An 18,926-nucleotide genomic window follows, 5' to 3' on the forward strand; every position below is an offset into this window, starting at 1 on the left:
ATGGAGTAAATTCGCTTGTCTTGCCCAAATAATCCCTTCTCCCTCTTGTTCCCACTCAAAGGCAAAATACTGTTTACTATCCTCTGTGAAAGGGCATCCCCAGAAAGCATCCTTTAAATCAAGTACTGAATAGTAGCAGTGTGAGGAGGGAATCCGGTTCAAGATGGTAAAAGGGCCTGGTACCGTGGAGTGCCTGGATTTAACAGTTTCACCTACAATTCTCAGGTCCTGCACCATAACTGGCAGGATAGGAGTGTTATGGGGGGACAAACACCGTTCCAAAAGACCTGCCTTTAGCTCGGCAACAGGCTGCAACCCCCTTTTCCCCTCCTTTGAAATAGGGTATTGCTTTTAGACAGCAGTTGTCCAGATCACCTCAGAGTAATGTGGAGAGGCTCCATATCCAGTTTTCCATATTCCCCTGGGACTGCCCACACCTCTGGGTTCACTCCAGCATTCACAACAGTGTTAGCCTCCCCATTACTCCCCACAACACCCATTTGCATTTCCAACTACAGCTATCAAACTCTCCTCCCAGCAAACCACAATCACAACTGGGAATAATCAGAAACTCATGCTTTTCAAACTCATCTCACACATTCAGCAAACTCTCACCGGCATCCCCGTATACACACACGCTCACCAATCATCTTTCCCACTTATGAAAAGAACATTTGACAGAGACAGAGAAGTTCCCGTGTCTACTAGGAAACACACTTCTCAGTTGAGCCCCGGTAAAATGGCAGATTCTTTCCCAGCCGCTGTTTCGGTCGGCTCTCCCCTGCCGAGGAGGGAATGCCTCTGCCACGTCCTTGCGACTGCTCCCGTCTCTTCTAGCCCGGGTCCCTTGGGCCCTGCGCTTCAGCCCTCCGGCTCTGTAAGAACTCTGCCATCGCCTTTGCCTTCGCCTTTTCCTCATCCCTTCCTCCGTACACTTTCTAACCACTTCATCCAGAGGCTTATTCTGCCTTTCCTCGAGCTCATTTTCCCACAGCTCAAAATCACTCGTTTCTCCAGTGACACAAACAAAACCCCTTCGTGTGTCAGGCCAGGCTTTGGTGACACGTTGTCTCTTACACCGCACACCAAAGCCGCTCCCTCCAGCCGCAGAGTCCAGACAGCCCCACAGCACACCCATCTGGGCCCCCGGGCCGCTCTCGCAGCACCACAAGCTCTGTAAAGCACCAGGTGCCGGCGGGAGAGCCCAGCCGATGGTTCTACAGGGGCGGGCAGGCGGCCGGGTCGTTCTGCGACCTCATGGGGGCCGGGGGGCCACTGCAGCCCCGCTGGCACCGCCCGGCGCTGAGCCCCGGCTGCCCCACAGCCTCAGCTCGGCCCCGCACCTCCCCCAAAAGCCCCAGCCCCTGCTGCCGATCCCGCACTCTCGCACCCAGCCTCGGCACTCCTCACTGTAGAGGAACCCCCTTACAAACCCAAATCCTCCACCCTGTTTCCATAGTGACCCGGGGAGGGGGGTGGGGGTGTAGGAACAACGCCTCCCTGTTTTCCCTCTCCTGGAATCCGGGAATACAAAAGACCTGCAGCCGGCCTGTATTAGACTGCAGATTTTAAAAATAAGGCAGAGAACTTCCCAGTCTTATCACATAGCCTCCCCTGCTATTTGCCTCAATCATATTTCTACACACTCCCCTTCAACCAATCCTTTCCCAAACCAACACCATATTGCCCGCTCTGGCCGTGGGCTGCCGAGACCCTTTCTCGGTGCCTCTTATTGGCCCCTCTGGGCGTCCATGTCCTTAACTATCTCTGGGAGAATGTGTAAACCGTCTTAACATTCTCCTAAAGGACCCTTAGGAGGTATTTTGGGATCGCCATCCCTATAGTCGAGACCCTTTTCGACTTTCCTTTGCTGCCCACCCTGGGCGTCCATGTCCAGTGGTCCTTTCCTACAGACTCTTCATGGACCCCCCTAGTCTGCCTCTCGTCTGTCTCCTGAGCAGTCTCGGGTGCCCAATCAATCTCCTGGTGCCAGCCAGCGCCGAAGGGAGCTGGTCACCTAAAAACTGGGTGAGGCACGCCTCCAGCTCCTCTTACCATGTGCTGGACCCAAATGGTGGAAGGATCCCGGACCGAGCCCCTAATTGTCCGGAAAATCCACAAATGCCAGGGGTTTATGCCCAAAAAGGAGACAGAGGAGTCCTTCAACTTTATTTGAATAACGGGAGAGAGGCCACTGGGACACACGCCCGCGAGGTTTTCTCTCTCGAGGTTTTGGAGGGCACAGCCTCCCTTTTATCCTAACTCCGGCCGCACGTTGCCCTCTTCCTTTCCCCATCGGCTGAGGTACTGGGAAGGTGCAGCCTTCCCGAACCGCCTACCACATATCCCCCCTTGAACCTACTGTTTTACCCCAAAGTTCAGAAGTTCAGGCTGGTGCAGACCCTTGCCTGTTTCAGGAGACAAACTGTCTGGGCCCAGTAACGAACCTGCTGCCCAAAGTTAGTAGAGACATTAAGACCCATTTCAAACACATTAACACACATCAAATTGTAGAGATAATAGCACACATCTTTCCTCTCACTCCCATTGCTTATTTCACCACTCAGTATCTAGCTTTATCTACCAGTCTGTTTGTAAAGACACCTCCTTCTCATTTCTTTCACACTGATGATAAGACTAGACGCTCTTGAAGGTCTCTTCCAACCTTGACAATTCTGTTGGGAGTTTGGTGGTGCTGTTGTAGCTCTTGCAGCAACTACTTCCCTTCTCTACCCCTGCCGTGCCTCGCCTCGCATACAAGTGGTCAAGTACAAGAAGGAGAGGGAGGCAAGACACCGCATGGCAAAGCAAAGCAAGGTGAGGCCCCGAAGGCGCGGGCGGGTGCTGCCGCGGGGTACGTCCGGGGTGGAGCGGCGCGGGGGGCGGTGCTGGATCTTTTTCTCCCCCGGCCCAGACGGCGGGAACGACGAGAACGGCGGGGGCATCACGAAGAGCAGGAGTGTCGGCGATGGACGAGAAGGTGGGCGCTATCGGGGCGGACCGGCCGTGAGGGCGGCGGGAGAGCCCGGTGCGGGCACGGCTCACCTCGGGGAAGCCCTTCCTGCGAGGACCCGAGCCCCGGTGCGGGCACGGCTCACCTCGGGGAAGCCCTTCCCGAGGGGACCGGAGCCCCCGAGCCCCGGTGCGGCCAGGGCTCACCTCGGGGAAGCCCTTCCCGAGGGGACCGGAGCCCCCGAGCCCCGGTACGGGCAGGGCTCACGTCGGGGAAGCCCTTCCCGAGGGGACCGCAGCCCCCGAGCCCCGGTGCGGGCAGGACTCACGTCGGGGAAGCCCTTTCCCGGGGGACCGGAGCCCCGAGCCCCGGTGCGGGCAGGGCTCACGTCGGGGAAGCCCTTCCCGAGGGGACCGCAGCCCCCGAGCCCCGGTGCGGGCAGGGCTCACCTCGGGGAAGCCCTTCCCGAGGGGACCGCAGCCCCCGAGCCCCGGTGCGGGCAGGGCTCACGTCGGGCGCCCTTTCCCGCGGGTGCCAGAGCCCCGGGCCCCGGCTGGGAGCGCAGACAGGGCTGGGCAGCGCCGGTCCCAGCGCGGAGCCGCCGCACCCCGCGCCGTTCCCCGCGATGAGCCGAGGTCAGCCGGTGCCGGAGGTGCGCGAGTCCCCCGTTAGCATCGGGGGCTGAGCGAGGGGAGCTGGGTCCTGCCTCTCCACACAGCCCAGGCACCCCCGGGCCGGTTCCCCGGGCTGGGACCCATCCCGGGAGCCACAGGGCCGGGCCACGAGGCTCTGAGGAAGGAATGGGGATGGTCTTTTATCCCGCTTTCAGCACGTATTTCCCCAGTGGGAGTTCTCACCCTCATTCGGAGGTGGTTTTTGGTCTTCAGCAAAGATGAAACCCCTCGAAAATAGAGGTGCCACCACCTGGTGGCATTCACTATTAGCTGGTGATTTTGTACCTCAATCCTTTCGCACTGAGGTATCTGATAAGGGCCATTGGCTAGTTCCTAATGCTGATAAGAAAGATCGTAATGGATCTTTAAATTGGTATAAATCACTTGTTAATGAGTTTATTTATTTTTTTTTTTGCTAAGACTCCAGCATCTGTGTAACTTAATGCTCCCAGTTCTGTCCCCAGGATACCAGTCACTCTCTCTCCCTGATGGTTTTGGAGGGGTCAGAGTCTGTCCATGCAACCCTGCCGACCACTGTGCATAGGGATTAGACAGAAATGGCAGGTTTAATTGCAGAGATATTAACCTGCATTGATAATTCCACTCGTTTGAGGGACCATGAAGGATTAAATAGCACTTGTTTTGGCTGGTATATTTGATGGCATGCCATCCAAATTTAGAAATTTGTGGAGGTAAGATTTCACCAATCTTGTCAGGAGCCTGGGAGGTAGTGGAATGCACTGTGAGGTTTAAATTAGTTTTTGCTGTGCTAGTATGTATTACCCACTTACAGTTGCGGATACATTGTATCTCCACTAAAACTTCCCTTTCATATTTTGTGTCAATATTGGAAGCTGAGTAAATAAATTTCCCCCTTGTTGGTTGAAAGTTGTGCTTCACATATTAAAGTTATATTAACCCTCTGCCAAATTCATGTTGTTAGGCTAAGCTCCTGAATTTGTACAATTATGGCTTGTTCATTAGCAATGGTCATTCAGACTTAAGCATGGTTACAGCCATTGCCACGGTGACTATTACAGATGGAAAAAGTGAAGATTTCCATCCAGTGGGTCAGGCTTGGTGATTTATATGCCCAGTCTGGTTCATTCTGGTGCTGATTCATTCTGTGAGAATAAGCAGTCCTTCAGTGGATAACTCGATCTTCAGTGGAGATGTGCTGGCATCATTTCCTGAAAAAGTCAAAGCATACAAGTCTCAGCAGGGTTTGCCTGGACAGGTTCTTATCCCATTAAAGAAAGAAAAAAGCCACCGTGCACTAATTCTGTGGTTTGTACCACTGCTGTCGGTAGTTCCCCAAGCACCCCGAGGTTTAGTTAGTCACAGGCACAGTTCCAGTTCGTGTTGCTTTTACCGTAACAGGTTGTCGGGATTGTAAAGCACCTCATTCAGGGTTTGCAAAGAATGCTTGAGCAGGCCACAGCTATTGTTTAGTTGGTGAAGTACCCTGAGTCCCACTCAGTCATGTGGCAACAGGCCATTAGCCCGTTCTGTGCTTCCATTTGACTGGGGCTAACATGGGGTGTGGAAAACCTATTGAATTCCACCTTTTTGGCCCATTGTACTTGCTTATATGGAAAATGTGAGCTTGTTTTGATGCCTTAGGTTTTAACTTTTATATTTTTTCAAATCCTGCACTGCCTAGTGTGTAACTCTGAAGTTTCGTGCAGCCTGTTAACAACTGTTCTCTCGTGCTGGTTAGACATAACAAACCCTCTCTGGGTTTGCTCTTCAAGGACACCAGGCCCCAAAATGTGTAAACTAAAGCCTCGGGGGGGGGGGGGGGGGGGGCAAACTTGGAGTAATTACATCATTAACTGAGGTTATAATTGGCGAATTAACCCTGATATGCAAGTGGACCAAACTTATAAAAGTGTGAAGAACCTGTGACCCAGCGTCCATCTTAGATGTAGCTTTTTGACTGCCCAGGGTGTACCTTTGAAGGCCCTTCAAGTAAATACCTACTTTTATTCTCTTATTCTTGTCTAGTCTCTGTGTTTTAGGTGGCCACACCAAGGCATTGTTTTCACTGCTCAGACTAGAGATAAAAGTCCCTTTTCCCATTCAGAACATCTCCATTCTGTCTCCTGAAATGCATCCTGCTATAACAGGAATCTGGGGGTGTGCTGCTCCTGTTGGAAATGATACAACTTCTAAATTTTTTTTTGCTAATTTTAGTGAGGGTTTTTTTTCACCTTTGCCCAGGGGGAGGGGAATTGCAATTTTTGGAATTCTTAAAAATAATGTTTGATTATAGAACTCTTTCCACCTCTGTTTTCTGGGTGGACAACCTGTAAATCATAGTTCCTGGGAATGGTCAATTAGTATTGACCATTGAATGACTACATTACACGTAGTATTCTTGGTATCGCCACAAAAATCACTCCATCCCACATCTCACCCATATTAGTGAGATGTGGAATGAGGTGATTTTCGTGGCGGTACCAGCCATGCATTAGTGTTGCACAGGTGGGGATTTCACTGTGTTGTAAAATGTCAGCAACGCTCCTGGCCAATTGTGCATCAGAGGTCGTGTCTTTTCTAATTTTATCCCATTTTGTAACAAGGCAGAATTTGGCCAATCTTCAGGAGATGCAGTTAATTTTCTAATCTGCATGATGTCAGGAGGATTTGGAGCCCGCATAAGCATTAACTCAACTTTTTCCTCCAAATTTGTTTTTCTTTCTGTTCCTCCTGTAACTGTCTCTGCAGCTGTTCTGTTTTCAAGAACTGATGCCTTCAAGTGGCTACCTGAAAACAGAAGCTGGACAAGATTAAGAGAATAAAAGTAGGTATTTATTGAGTGCCTTCAATAGGAACACCTTGGGCAGTCAGAAGCTCCCAAGGGGCTCCACCCAAGATGGATGCTGGGTCACGGGTTTTTCACACTTTTATAAGTTTGGTCCATTTGCATATCAGGGTTAATTCTCCAGTGATAATTCCAGGTAATTATGCCATTACCCCAAGTTTGCTCCCCCTGTCCAGAGGCTCAGTTTACCTATTTCAGGGCCTGGGACAACAAGGTGTCCTTGAGTTCAGGCCCAGAGAGGGTTTGTTATGTCTAACCAAAACGTGAGAACAGTAGCTGACAAGCTATATGAAGTTTCAGAGTTAAATACTAGGCAATACAGGATCTGAAAAATATAAAAGCTTAAATCCTAAGGCATCATTCCCCCCCCTTAGAGGCTTGACAAGGCCTCTACCTTGTTGAGACTCTATTCAAAATATTTACTAGTAATATGTGTCTAACAGCAGTATATATAAATGAGAATTATAATTACAACTGCTCTGAACAGTTTTTAAATCTAGGGCCAGTTTGGTAACCATGAAGTCAGTGTCAAATCAAAACTCAATGTATTTACTTTGAATGCTATCTAATGTAAGATCTGAGTTAGTTCTCAAATTGTAGACAAATTTTTGCTGATCTTTCCACTTTGATCTACATATCAGTTGTTAGCTTTGTATCCAGATGAATATCTTTGGATACACTTTGGACCAGAATCATATGCAAATTTTGGTTTCAAACCTGGGTCAGGGTTGCCAACTGTGTAGATAACAAGCACAAGGAAAGAATCATTTAAACTACATCATCTTCATTTGTATCAGTCTCTGTTTTCTCAGTTGTTTTGGGAGCAGAAGCCTTCTTAACTCTGGAGTAGTGAATCCAGGATCCTTTGCCAGTGACTTTGACAGCAGTGATGGTGGTCAGCAGAATCTGGAATGGTCCTCTCCACTCGGCCTGTAGAGGGTCACTGTCCCGCCACTTAACCATAGACCCAATCTCCAGGCTGGAAGGGATGTGCCGGGGTGTCCAGTCCTATGGGTCTGGATAACACAATGTAATTCTGGAGCTTCTGCAAAGTGGAACCTAAAGCCATTAGAGATCTCTGCAAATCAAGTTTCCCCCTCGTGTATTTCACCTGGAACATGTGGAATTTGATATGGCCTGCCATACAATATTTCATAGGGACCGATGTTGTCCCTCCGCCTCAGTTGTATGCGGATCCTCAGTAAGGCTATAGGCAAGGCCTTAACCCACGTCATGGATGTCTCTTGACAAATTTTGCTAATTTGTGGTTTAGGGTTCCATTCATACGTTCAACTTTACCATTTGCTTGGGGTCTTTAAGGTGTATGCAGATCCCAAGCAATTCCCAAAATCCGACTAACTTCCTGAATCACTGTTGCAACAAAGTGTGGTCCCTTGTCTGATGACATCCCCAAAGGAACCCCAAACCTCAGTATTATTTGATTAAGCAAAACTTTCACCACCTCCTTGGCTGTGTTAGGGGTAAGCTTCAGGCCATCTGCTGAAGGTGTCAGCTAATACCAATATGTACCTGTATCCCTCTTCGCGTGGTAACTCAGCAAAATCCATTTGCCAGTAATCTCCAGGAGGATCCCCTGCCTTTGTTACTCCTAACACAACTCTTTTCCTCGTATCAGGATTGTTTTTACAGCAGATTTCACATTTGCTTACTACTGATTGTACAATATCAGCCATTCCTTTTCCTATTAGTACCTTTTTTAGATGTTTCAGAAGATTTTCAACCCTGAAATGTGTGCTTTCATGTTCTCTTTGAGCTAGCTCTCGAAGGATTAGAGGTGGGACTACAACCTGGTTCGCTGGTGTAACAGCCATCCATTCTCTGTGATCTCAACCTTAAGAAACTTAATGAACTTGTAGTCTGCCTGATCATATTTTGGGATGAGCCCTGACAAATTAATCTCTTTCTGTGGAATTACTGGAATACCTTTTTCTGTAACTCCTCTTGCTGTTTCATTAGCAAAGCAATTTCCCAGTTCTGGAGTGGTTTTCCCTTTCTAGTGACCCCTACAATGCATGATGGCTACTTCTGTGGGTTTTCTGATGCTCTCCAAGAGGGCAAGGATTTGTTCAGCATGTTTGATTTGATTACATGGAGCGTTCAACAGTCCTCTCCTTCCAGATGGCTCCATGGGCATGGACAACACTAAATGCATATTTAGAGTCAGTCCATATATTTACCTTCTTTCCTTGGCTCAGATCCAAGGCTCCTGTCAGCACAATCAGTTCAGCTTTCTGTGATGACACATCTGCTGGCAGGGCCTTCGCCTCAATCACCTTGTCCTGGGTTGTTACTGCATAACCTGTCATTTGTTTACCATTTCTCATGAAGCTGCTCACGTCTGTAAACAGCTCCCAGTCTGGATTTTCTAGGGGCACATCCTTCAGGTCTGGTGTGCTGGAATAGACCTCCATGACTGTCTGCAAACAATCATGCTTAGGCACATCGTCAGTTAAGGTAGAGGACAGAAACATGGCAGGGTTAACAACAGAAGTTGTTTTCAGGGTAACATCATCCTGTTCTAACAGCAGTGACTGATATCTAAGCATCCGATTGCTGGACAGCCAATGTCCTCCTTTCTGTTCCAGTACTGCTGCTATGGCATGTGGTGCATACACTACAATGTGTTGTCCAAGGGTGAGTTTCCAGGCCTCTTGAATCAAGATGACAGTAGCCACCATGGCCTTCAAACACCGAGGCTACCCGTGGCTAACATTGTCCAGCTGTTCGGAAAAGTCAGCCACAGCCCTCCGTTGGCTTCTGAGGCGCTGTGTTAATACGCCCAATGCCACATTGAGTCTCTCGTGTGAAATGTTCAAAAGGCTTAGTTAAGTCTGGTAAACCCAGTGCTGGAGCTGACATTAGAGTGTGTTTCAGCTGTTTAAATGCAGCTCTCATGCTCTCAGTCCATGTAATGATTTCCTTTTCTGCTGCTTTTAATGCTCCATACAGGGGCCTTACCAGTAACCTGTAGTTCAGTATCTGAAGTTGGCACCACCCGACCATTCCCAGGAAAGCTTTCATCTCTCTCACGGTGTGAGGCTCTGGAAGTCAGCAGATGGCTTCTTTCCATTCTTTGCTGAGCTGGCAGTGTCCACGAAAGATTTAAAGTCCCAAAGAACTACTGCTTCTTTGGCAATCTGTGCCTTATCTTTGGAAACTCTGTACCCACTTGGTCCCAAAAAGTTTCACAAGCTTACAGTGAATTGGATGCAGTTGATGCCTTAAGGGGCCTCCTAGACACAGAGACTGGACAGGAGTAAAAGAATAAAATAGGTATTTATTTGAAAGGCCTTCAAAGGTACACCCTGAGAGCCACAGGCTATTGCCAAAAATGGACCCCAAGATGGACGACAGGTCACGAGTTCTTCACACTTTTATATGTTTGGTTCATTTGCATGGCAGGGTTAATTCTCCAGTTAAAGCTTCAGTTCAATGATGTAATTTCCCCTCCGCTGGCCCCCCCTTAGAAGCTCTTTGGATTATACTTTTTGGGTCTAGGACAGTCTGGGTGACCTTGGAGAGCAGGCCAGGAGAGGCTTTGTTATGTCTACCTAGCACAAGTGAGCAGAAATTAGCAAGCTACAAGAAACCTCAGAGTTACACTCTAAGCAGTACAGGATCAGGAAAATATAAATCTAAAACCTAGGCACCACAGTCATCTCGTGTTTTAGCTGCAATCAAGATGTCATCAACATATTGAAGAATAACCCCTCCTGGCTCTTGTCTCCTCCAATCCTCCAATTCCTTTGCTAGTTGGTTTCCAAATATTGTTGGGCTATTCTCGAAACCCTGGGATAGGGCTGTCCAAATAAGCTGACTTTTTCTCCCTGTTTTGGGATTCTCCCACTCAAAAGCAAAGAGCTCCTGGCTGGTTTTATGTACAGGAATGCAGAAAAAGGCATCCTTCAGGTCTACAAGAGTAAACCACCCTTAATTCATTGTTATGAGTTAGATGTGAAGGGGTTTAGATAAGTCCCTGCCTTTTGCCCAGGCCTCTGGCAGCAGGCAGTAGCTTTATAGGGATGGCCAGCACCCCAAAACCCGCTTTCATTCACAGGTTCTTTAATAATGGCTGATTCAGTCTTTTATAGAATGAATTATTTATTTAATAGACACAAAACTAACAGACATAAGACTTAAACTATCATTACACAGGAAAAAAAGACAAAAGAAGCTATTACTGTCTAAATATACAGTGCACAATAAGGTACCTTTTTTTTTAATATGGCTAGTGAAGAAATAGTATTGATTAGGATTCAATGTATTTTACTACCAATTGTTGAAGGGACACACATGGAAATCCTTTTCCTCAGTTTCTGGAAAAGTAACCCCAAAGTTGCATCCAAGCTTTGGGGAGAAATTGTCTCGCATGTTCCCAGGGAGTGTGTAAGAGACTTCTGCCTCTGTGATAACCTGTAGTAATTTTATAGTGTAAAACAGGCCTTTTGGTCACCTGTGTTTGTTTTCTTTTATCTCTTCCCACATCTGTTAAGCTGGCACACCTTTTGGTGCCAGGAGATGATACTTGCTGGGCCTTGCCTGCCTGGGTTATCTCTCCTATCTGCACTGGCTACCTGTGGTGGGGAGAGGGGTGATATGCCCTGCCACATTTGTCTGTCAGTGTGATCAAAAGGCATTTGCTACTACTGGGTGTATGTCCTCTGTAATTTTGTTAATTGCTCTTAAATCTTGCACTAATCAATAACTCTTACCATCAGCTTTCTTCAGTGAAAGGGTGGGTGTGTTATACCTGGACTCACATTGCACTAATAACCCACGTTGGAGGCATTTTTCAATTACAGATGTCAATCCCCTATGTCTTTCTAATTTCAAAGGGTATTGCTTTTGCCTTACCAGTGTGGCTCCTGGTTTGAGTGCAATACTCACTGGTTCTGCTTGTTTGGATCTTCGCGGGACATCAGTGGCTCATGCTATTGGATTGATGGCATTTTCAACTTCAGTGGGGATTTCACCACATCTATTCTGTATAAAAAGTGTGGCAACTTGGACAAATTTAATTCAGGAATTATAAATTGTACGCCCTTTCCCTTTTTAAATTTAATTTCTGCTTCCCATTTCTCCAATAAATCCCTCCCCAGCAATGGTTACGGGGAGTTAGGCATATAAAGGGAATTGATGAGTTACCCAGTGCTTCCCCAGTTTGAATTTTAAAGGTTGGAAGAAGGGCCGTGTTTCTGTCACCCTAACCAATACTATTTCTGTCACCCCAGCGACATGACCAGTATCTTGACTCAATTTCCCTTCTAAAGTATTTAACACATAATACGCTGCTCCGGTATCTACCACAAATTCAATGTCGTCTTTCCCAAGCTCAGCTATAACCAAAGGCTCTGCTGGGGGAGAGGCCTTCGGTCCCCATCACTCTGAGTTTTGTCCCTTAATGAGTTGGGCAACTGGGGATTTCTTCTTCAACACCGGACAGTTGTTTTTCCAATGTCCCTTTTTCTTACAAAAGGCACACTGATCTTTGTCCAGAGGGGAAGTTCTGTTGGTGATTTCTCCTGACTAACCCTCTTGCTAGGATGGTGTCTAACTTTGTCACCAAGGTCTCTGTCCCGATATACCTTTCAGGCTGCCTCTAACTATTTACTCATGTCCTGAATCCCGTCTAACTTTTGCAGCTTTCTTCTTACATCATTTGCAGCTTGACCTATAAACAGGAGAGTTAGATGTGCTTTCCCTTCAGTCGAATCAGGATCTAGGTTTGTATATTTAATTGCAGCTTCTCCTAGCCTATTTAAAAAATCAGTGGGAGACTCATCTTGATTTTGCTTTACTTTGTAAAGCTTTGGCCAGTTTAGAGCTTTAGTGACACCATGTCTTAACCCATACACTATGAGATTCTGGTATTGTTTTAGTCTTGCCATTTGTTCTGGTAAATTAGGGTCCCACCCTGGATCAGTCAATGGGAAAACCTCAGCAACTGTGCCCTGGATGGATCTGCTTGCGATATGTGACTCTACAGAAGTTAAAATAGCTTTATTAACCATCTCCCTCTCGGTGTGATCAACCAATGTGTCCATCACAGATTTCAAATCACTCCAGTCAATGTTCTGTGTGGCAACTGCTGTTGCTACCAAATTGGCTACTTTATCTGGGTTTTCTTTCTATTTTCCGACGGTAGTCTTCCACTGTTCTAACTCTATAAGAGAGTACGGGACTTTTATATATACAGGCCCTTGGTTACCAACTGCCTGTCTCAGAGGGGCCTGTAAAACTGGGTCTTCCCTTTTAGATCTGGTCCGCTTTGCTACAGGACTTTGTTCTCTTATGGCTCTTCTCGCTATCCTTCCCCTCTTTCCTCTGATCAGAACAGCTGTTCTCTCATCCTCCTCTCCGGAGGAGCTACCCGAGCGGATACTGCTGTCCGTCTCCGTTGGACAGGATTTACTCCACCTGGGAATTTCAGCTGGGCTCACTCTGATGATGCCATCCCCTGAGCCGGTCTCCAGGCGAATGGTGATGCCATGGAAACTCAAGCGCCCATGTTACCTCTGGAGGAGGCAGAGGCACCGCCCCTTGATGGGAGGTCCCCTGTCCGCCCTCTCGGTGGGAGGCTCTGTCCCCACCCTCTCCATGGGAAGCTTTGCCCTCCGGCTCCACCTCCAGGGCCGGTGCTGTGGGCTGCACAGGCTGGTTGTCCCCTCCTCTCGCTCCCTCCGACCCAGGAGGAAGCGGCGGAGCGGGGCGGGGGGCGGAGCAGAAAAGGGAAGTGCGTCCAGACCAAAGTGTACGGGCCCGCCCTGCCAGGGCCATCCCCGGCTGCCAGAGCCACCCCCGCTCTTCTTTTATCGATGGGGGCTTTGGCAAGGCTGGGTCCCCCCTCTCCCGCCTCCTTGAAGCCTCCTCCTCCTCCACTGAAGCCGAGTGTCATCCCCCTCCCCCTGCAACCCCCGGTGGTGGCGGGAGTGAGGGAGGAGCTGGAATGGTAGGTGGCCCCGGTCTCAGAGTCAGCCACTAGATCTGCTTCCAGCTCTTCCCTGCCCCTCACACATGGTGGACTGAGTGCAGGCTCTTTCTTTTAATCTTTTTTCCACTTCTTTCTTAAAAGCATCACATGCTGTTCTTTCTTAGGTCCCTATAGCTTTTCATTACATGATAAAAGCATAAAAAGCCTCACACATGCAAACTCTCTGAAATACTGGTCCTAGCATAGGTGAGATACCAGATTTGATATTAATTCTTCATCTAAACTGCCAAACTTGGGCCATGCCTCATTGTTATTTAATTCAAAAGTGGACCAAATTATTTCAGACAGGCTGATCAATTCAGGTTTTGAGAGCAATGGGTTTTTCCTGGTTAACTTTAACCAGTTTTTCAGTATCAAGCCCAAGGGGGAGTCTCAGGATATTTGAGTTCTATCTTCACATGAGGAGATACATCCCATGTCTGCACTTACAGGAAAAACTGCAGGAATAAAGCAAAGCAACCTAACCAGACACTAATAAGCTGAAAGAGAAGGAACACACAGGGCTCAAACTCACAGCCCCTAGATCCGCAGTGCCAGCAGTTTAACCCACGGCACTACTGTCAGCTTCAGGCCAGACCTTGTCACTGCAGTGCTAAAGCTCCTTTTCGGAAAGCACCCTTCCCTGCTTCTCATGAGCAAACAGTGAACAGGGGGAAAACAACAAAACAAACTGAACCCTCCCTCAGACCCTCAGAGATTCTTCCACACACCAAACAAAACTATGAGAGATCTCTTAACACCAAACCCAGGTACTAACAACACCATAGCAGTTTTACTCACTCACCCCTGTGCCTCTGTGTTGAATTTGGAGGATTCTTGGGTTCTGACACCATCTGGACTGTGGCTACAGCAGCCCCCCCCCCCCTCGCAGTGCCAGGGGGTGGAGGGGGGTAGTTGGATGTTTTCTCAGTCCAGAGGATTTTCCAGAAGCCTCCTTGTCCTTTCATGGGGTGCCAGAACTGATGCCTTCAAGTGGCTACCTGAAAACAGGCTAGACAAGATTAAGAGAATAAAAGTAGGTATTTATTGAGTGCCTTCAATAGGAACACCTTGGGCAGTCAGAAGCTCCCAAGGGGCTCCACCCAAGATGGATGCTGGGTCACGGGTTTTTCACACTTTTATAAGTTTGGTCCATTTGCATATCAGGGTTAATTCTCCAGTGATAATTTCAGGCAATGATGTCATTACCCCAAGTTTGCTCCCCCTGTCCAGAGGCTCAGTTTACCTATTTCAGGGCCTGGGACAACAAGGTGTCCTTGAGTTCAGGCCCAGAGAGGGTTTGTTATGTCTAACCAAAATGTGAGAACAGTAGCTGACAGGCTATATGAAGTTTCAGAGTTACATACTAGGCAGTACAGGATCTGAAAAATATAAAAGCTAAAACCTAAGGCATCAGGACAATAATAACTCAGCTGCATTCCTGCTTTCCAGCTCAGTTGTCAGTTCTTGTTTCTCTTTAATATTATCTTTTCTGTACTGGCAGGCAACCTTCCACTAAGCCAGGTTGCTCCAAGCCCCATCCAGCCTGGCCTTGAACATTTGCAGGCAGCCACAGCTTCTCTGGCAACATCTGCCAGTGCCTCACCATCTTCACAGGGATGACTTTCTTCCCAATAGTCAATGTAACCCACTGTCTTTCACTTTAAAGCTGTCATGATACAATGGGTCATCTTGGCTTTGTGCTCCAGCCCCCTCTTGCAGCACCAGCTTTCCAGTTCAGTTGTCAGCTGCTGCCTGCATTTTGGCTTTCCAAGCCCTTGCAGGGCTGTAGGGAACTGCTGGTGACTTTGGGCTCTAACAAAGTTGCTGGACTTAGTCATGTGGAGCAGGCTTGGACAATCCTTGGGATGGCAGTATTGGGAGGCTCCTCAGGTCTCAGAGAGCAGAGGGGTTCATTTGCTTCACTACTGGCTGGCTGGCAGTGGATCTTGTAGTTCCCTCATGGGGTTGGGATGCTCCCAGTTGGGAGCTGAAAGCTCTTTGCTCAGACAATCACCACTATCATCTCCTTCTTCAGATGTGGACCAACGGAATCAACGAGGCCAGTAAGATGGCCCTGCTTGCCTGGGAGAAGGAGACTGGCATTGAGCTGGTGCAAATCAACGGGCAGAGGCGCTACGGAGGGCCTCCCCCAGGTATGTCAGGAGAGCAGCTCAGCTGTGGGGCCCTGGGAGCACGGCAGGGCTCACCACGGGCACCGTGTCCCCTGCAGGCTGGGTGGGCGGCCCACCACCAGCCGGCACCGAGGTGTACATCGCGAGGCTGCCGCAGGACATCTACGAGAACACCCTGATCCCGCTGTTCGAGAGCGTGGGGAAGCTCTACGAGTTCCGCCTCATGATGACCTTCAGCGGGCTCAACCGGGGCTTCGCCTACGCCAGGTACACCTCCCTGCAGGATGCCAGCAACGCCATCGCCACCTTCCACCGCTTCCAGATGCGCAAGGGCTGCGCCATTGTGGTGTGCCGGAGCACGCAGAAGTGTGAGCTCATTGTCAACGGCCTGGACATCTCGGTGAGCCAGCAGGAGCTGCAGGCCATGCTGCAGATGGTCACTGAGGGGATCCTCAGTGTCACCCTGCACGCCAGCCCCTGCCAGAGACCCGCCAAGCTCGCTGTGCTGAAGTACAGGTCGCACGAGGCTGCTGCCCTGGCCAAAAAAGCCCTGACGGAAGGTGAGTGGTGCTGAGGGATGCTGCTTGGGCTGGTCTTCCTGGTGTTTCCTACCTCCAGGCTTGGCGGCAAGGTGACTTCAGCCTTGCTCTCTCCGTGTTCTCATGGAATGTCAGCTGCCCATGGTACAGTTGATTTCCAGCAGTCCTAGTGGTGGTGGGATGAAAGAGCTGCTGGAGGTCTGCCTGCTCAGAGCAGGAGCATCACCAGTACCAGTTCAGGGCATCCAGAACATTGACCAAGTTATTAAACCTCCCAGTGGATCTGCCCAACCCCTCAGTATCCCTTAAACCCTCCCAGTGGAGCTGCTCAATCCCGCTGAGCCCCATCCCACGATTGTAATGTCCTGATGGGACACACTTCCCAGACGTCCAGCTGGGACCTCCAAAGTCCTGGTTTGTAGCCATTTCTGCCCCAGCTGAGAAGCATTTGGTTTTGATATCTGTTCACCTTGCCCCTCAAGTCAAGCTGCCCCTAAAATCCTGGAGATCACTGCAACAGATGCTGAGGGATGGCATGGGATGGCATGGGATGGTGGGCAGGTGAGCATCTCCTGTCTCCTAGGGAACCTGAGGCTCAGGGGAGCAGGGATGAGGGTGGACTGGCTGGACCCCCAAATGAAGCAGAAGCTGCAGCTCTGGGAGGAGGAGCCATCGTCCAACGGAGTGCACGGAGACAAGAGCCTGGCAGTGCCCAGGCTGGCAGCCCTGCCTCCATTGCTGGAGTGCCCGAACATCCTGAGCTGGAGGCATCGCCTGAGGACACCCCTGTTCACCACCAAGTGTGTCCAGGTGAACGCCGACGGGTGGCAGCGGTTCTGGTACCAGGTGGTGATCCCAGGATACCACATGCCCATCAGTGGGTTCACGTGGGTCTTGCAGGACAAGCAGGGCCAGAGCGAGCATGAGAAGGTCAAGATGGCAGCAGCCCTGCACATTCTCCAGGTGTTAGGTGAGTCCTTGGTCAGTCCTTGCATGGCATCTGTGCCAACCTCCTGCCTCTCCCAAAGTCTTGAAGTGTCTCCTGGGAGTGTGGAGCTGTGGCACTTCTGGGGTGGGGTGCAGGGAGGGAGCCAGGCTGGCAGGCAGGGCTGAAACACTCACCTCTGAGCTGCAGGTGGGATTCCTGGTTGGAAGCACAGGATGCAAGAGGAGGGGGTTTTGGGGTGAGGGCAGAGCCTGATTCTTCCCTCTCCACTGCAGGTTGCCAGCTGACGTAGGCAGCCGCTCTGCTGAAGCCATGATAGAGCCTGAGCCCTGCTGGGGTCCCAGCCCTGTTCCAGCTTTCCTTTGAGCTGTTTGCAATGGTTTGAGAGCTGGCTCTGGAGGATAAGGGCCACTGTTCTGGTCGACGGCAGCTGCCCTGTCCCCGGTCAGCCCTTGAGTTGGTTCTGGTTTTGAGTTGTTGGTTTTCCTGCCCAGTTTGGCTTCTTTTAAGCTGGCTTGTGTTGCATGGGAGGAGCAGATCCTGGAGAAGCAGCAGCTCTTGGAGGGGCTGCCAGCACCAGATGCCAGTGTGATGGAGGGAATTCCTCCACCGGCATTCCTGGTTTCTGAGGAACAGCCTCAGATGAGGACAAGGCCACACACAGGGAGCATCCCAGTGGCCACAGATGTTCTGTGGGCTGGTGGAGCTACTGTGTGGGGAGAGGAGTGCCCTGTAACCTGGTTGTGTAGTGAGGAAGCAGCTGTGGGGTTCCCAGCTGTCTATGAATGATTCCTCAGGAGTGGGAGGTGTGGCCACATGTTGTTCTTTTGGGATTAAAACTAAAGAATTCTGGAATGCATCAGCTGTGTCATGTCATCTTTTCCTCCTGCATCCTCAGCTCCCTGCCTGTCCAGCGCATCTCGGTGCTCTCCCCCCACACCAGGAAAGGCAGGGGAAGGGACAGGTGGGATTTGGAGCCTTCACAACCTGGTGGGCCCATTGTGTGGGAAGCAGCACTCCCTGGTACCTCGATCTTTGTTGTCTTCTACTCACTGAGCTCTTTCTGACCAGCTTTTGATACCCCTCAGGCTCCTCCAAGTGCCTCCTGATACCCACCCTCCCCCGTGTCTTTGGGTGGACCTCGGGGAGGTTGCACCTCGTTGGAGGTTAGGGTTTTTCCCTTTGATTTTCCCTCTCTTAAGGAATTTCCCCCCATTTTTGTTGCTAAGGAACAATAACAACCGGGTGCTTATGAGAGACAAAAGAAGTTGCCAAGCTCAGGAGAGGAGGGAAGGCACCTGGCTGCACTTCTTATCTGAGGGTTTCTCTCGGAGGGGCAGAGATACTATGAGAATTGGGCTGGAAAAAGGAGCTGGGGCAGCTGCTGGTGCCTCTTGCTCTCTCGGCTTCAGAGAACCGTCAGAGCTGCTGCCTGGGGGGGACAGAACTCGCTGCCACCACCGGAGCCCAGCCCGGTCCTGCTTCTCCGTTGCTTGTGAGAGCAGCCACTGAACTGGGACCTTATTATCACCCTACCTCACCAAACAAAAGACCCTTCACCATCTGCTGGGGTGCCTCAGGGGAAACCCTGGGATCCCCGAGCCCCCTCCAAGGGAGTTTCTGTCTCGGAGGTGTTCAAGAGCCAGGTGGCCACTGCCCAAGCCCCCGGCCGGCACCGGGTGTCTGGTTCTGTTTGTTGTTACTGCCATAGTTACTCTTTGTTAGCCTTGTTATCCATGTACAAACTAGTAAAGAACTGTTATTCCTTTTCTCATCTCTTTGCCTGAAACCCCCTTAAGTTCAAAATTATAATTTGGAGAGAAGGGGGTCGTATTTTCCGTTCCAAGGGAGGCTCCTGCCT

At 49.9% G+C, this 18,926-nt stretch overlaps 1 protein-coding gene across 1 annotated transcript; it reads left to right on the forward strand.

The window, feature by feature from the left end:
* Positions 1–2,643: 2,643 nt before the first annotated feature.
* On the forward strand, positions 2,644–17,924 carry DND1 (DND microRNA-mediated repression inhibitor 1). Its single transcript, XM_032125237.1, has 5 exons — positions 2,644–2,980; positions 15,484–15,601; positions 15,679–16,140; positions 16,703–17,089; positions 17,341–17,924. The coding sequence occupies exons 1-5, from the start codon at positions 2,969–2,971 to the stop codon at positions 17,355–17,357; spliced, it is 996 nt and encodes a 331-aa protein (XP_031981128.1). The 5' UTR covers positions 2,644–2,968; the 3' UTR covers positions 17,358–17,924.
* The last annotated feature ends 1,002 nt before the right edge of the window (positions 17,925–18,926 follow it).

This window comes from Corvus moneduloides, chromosome 15 (assembly GCF_009650955.1).
Source record: "Corvus moneduloides isolate bCorMon1 chromosome 15, bCorMon1.pri, whole genome shotgun sequence".
NCBI lineage: Eukaryota > Metazoa > Chordata > Aves > Passeriformes > Corvidae > Corvus > Corvus moneduloides.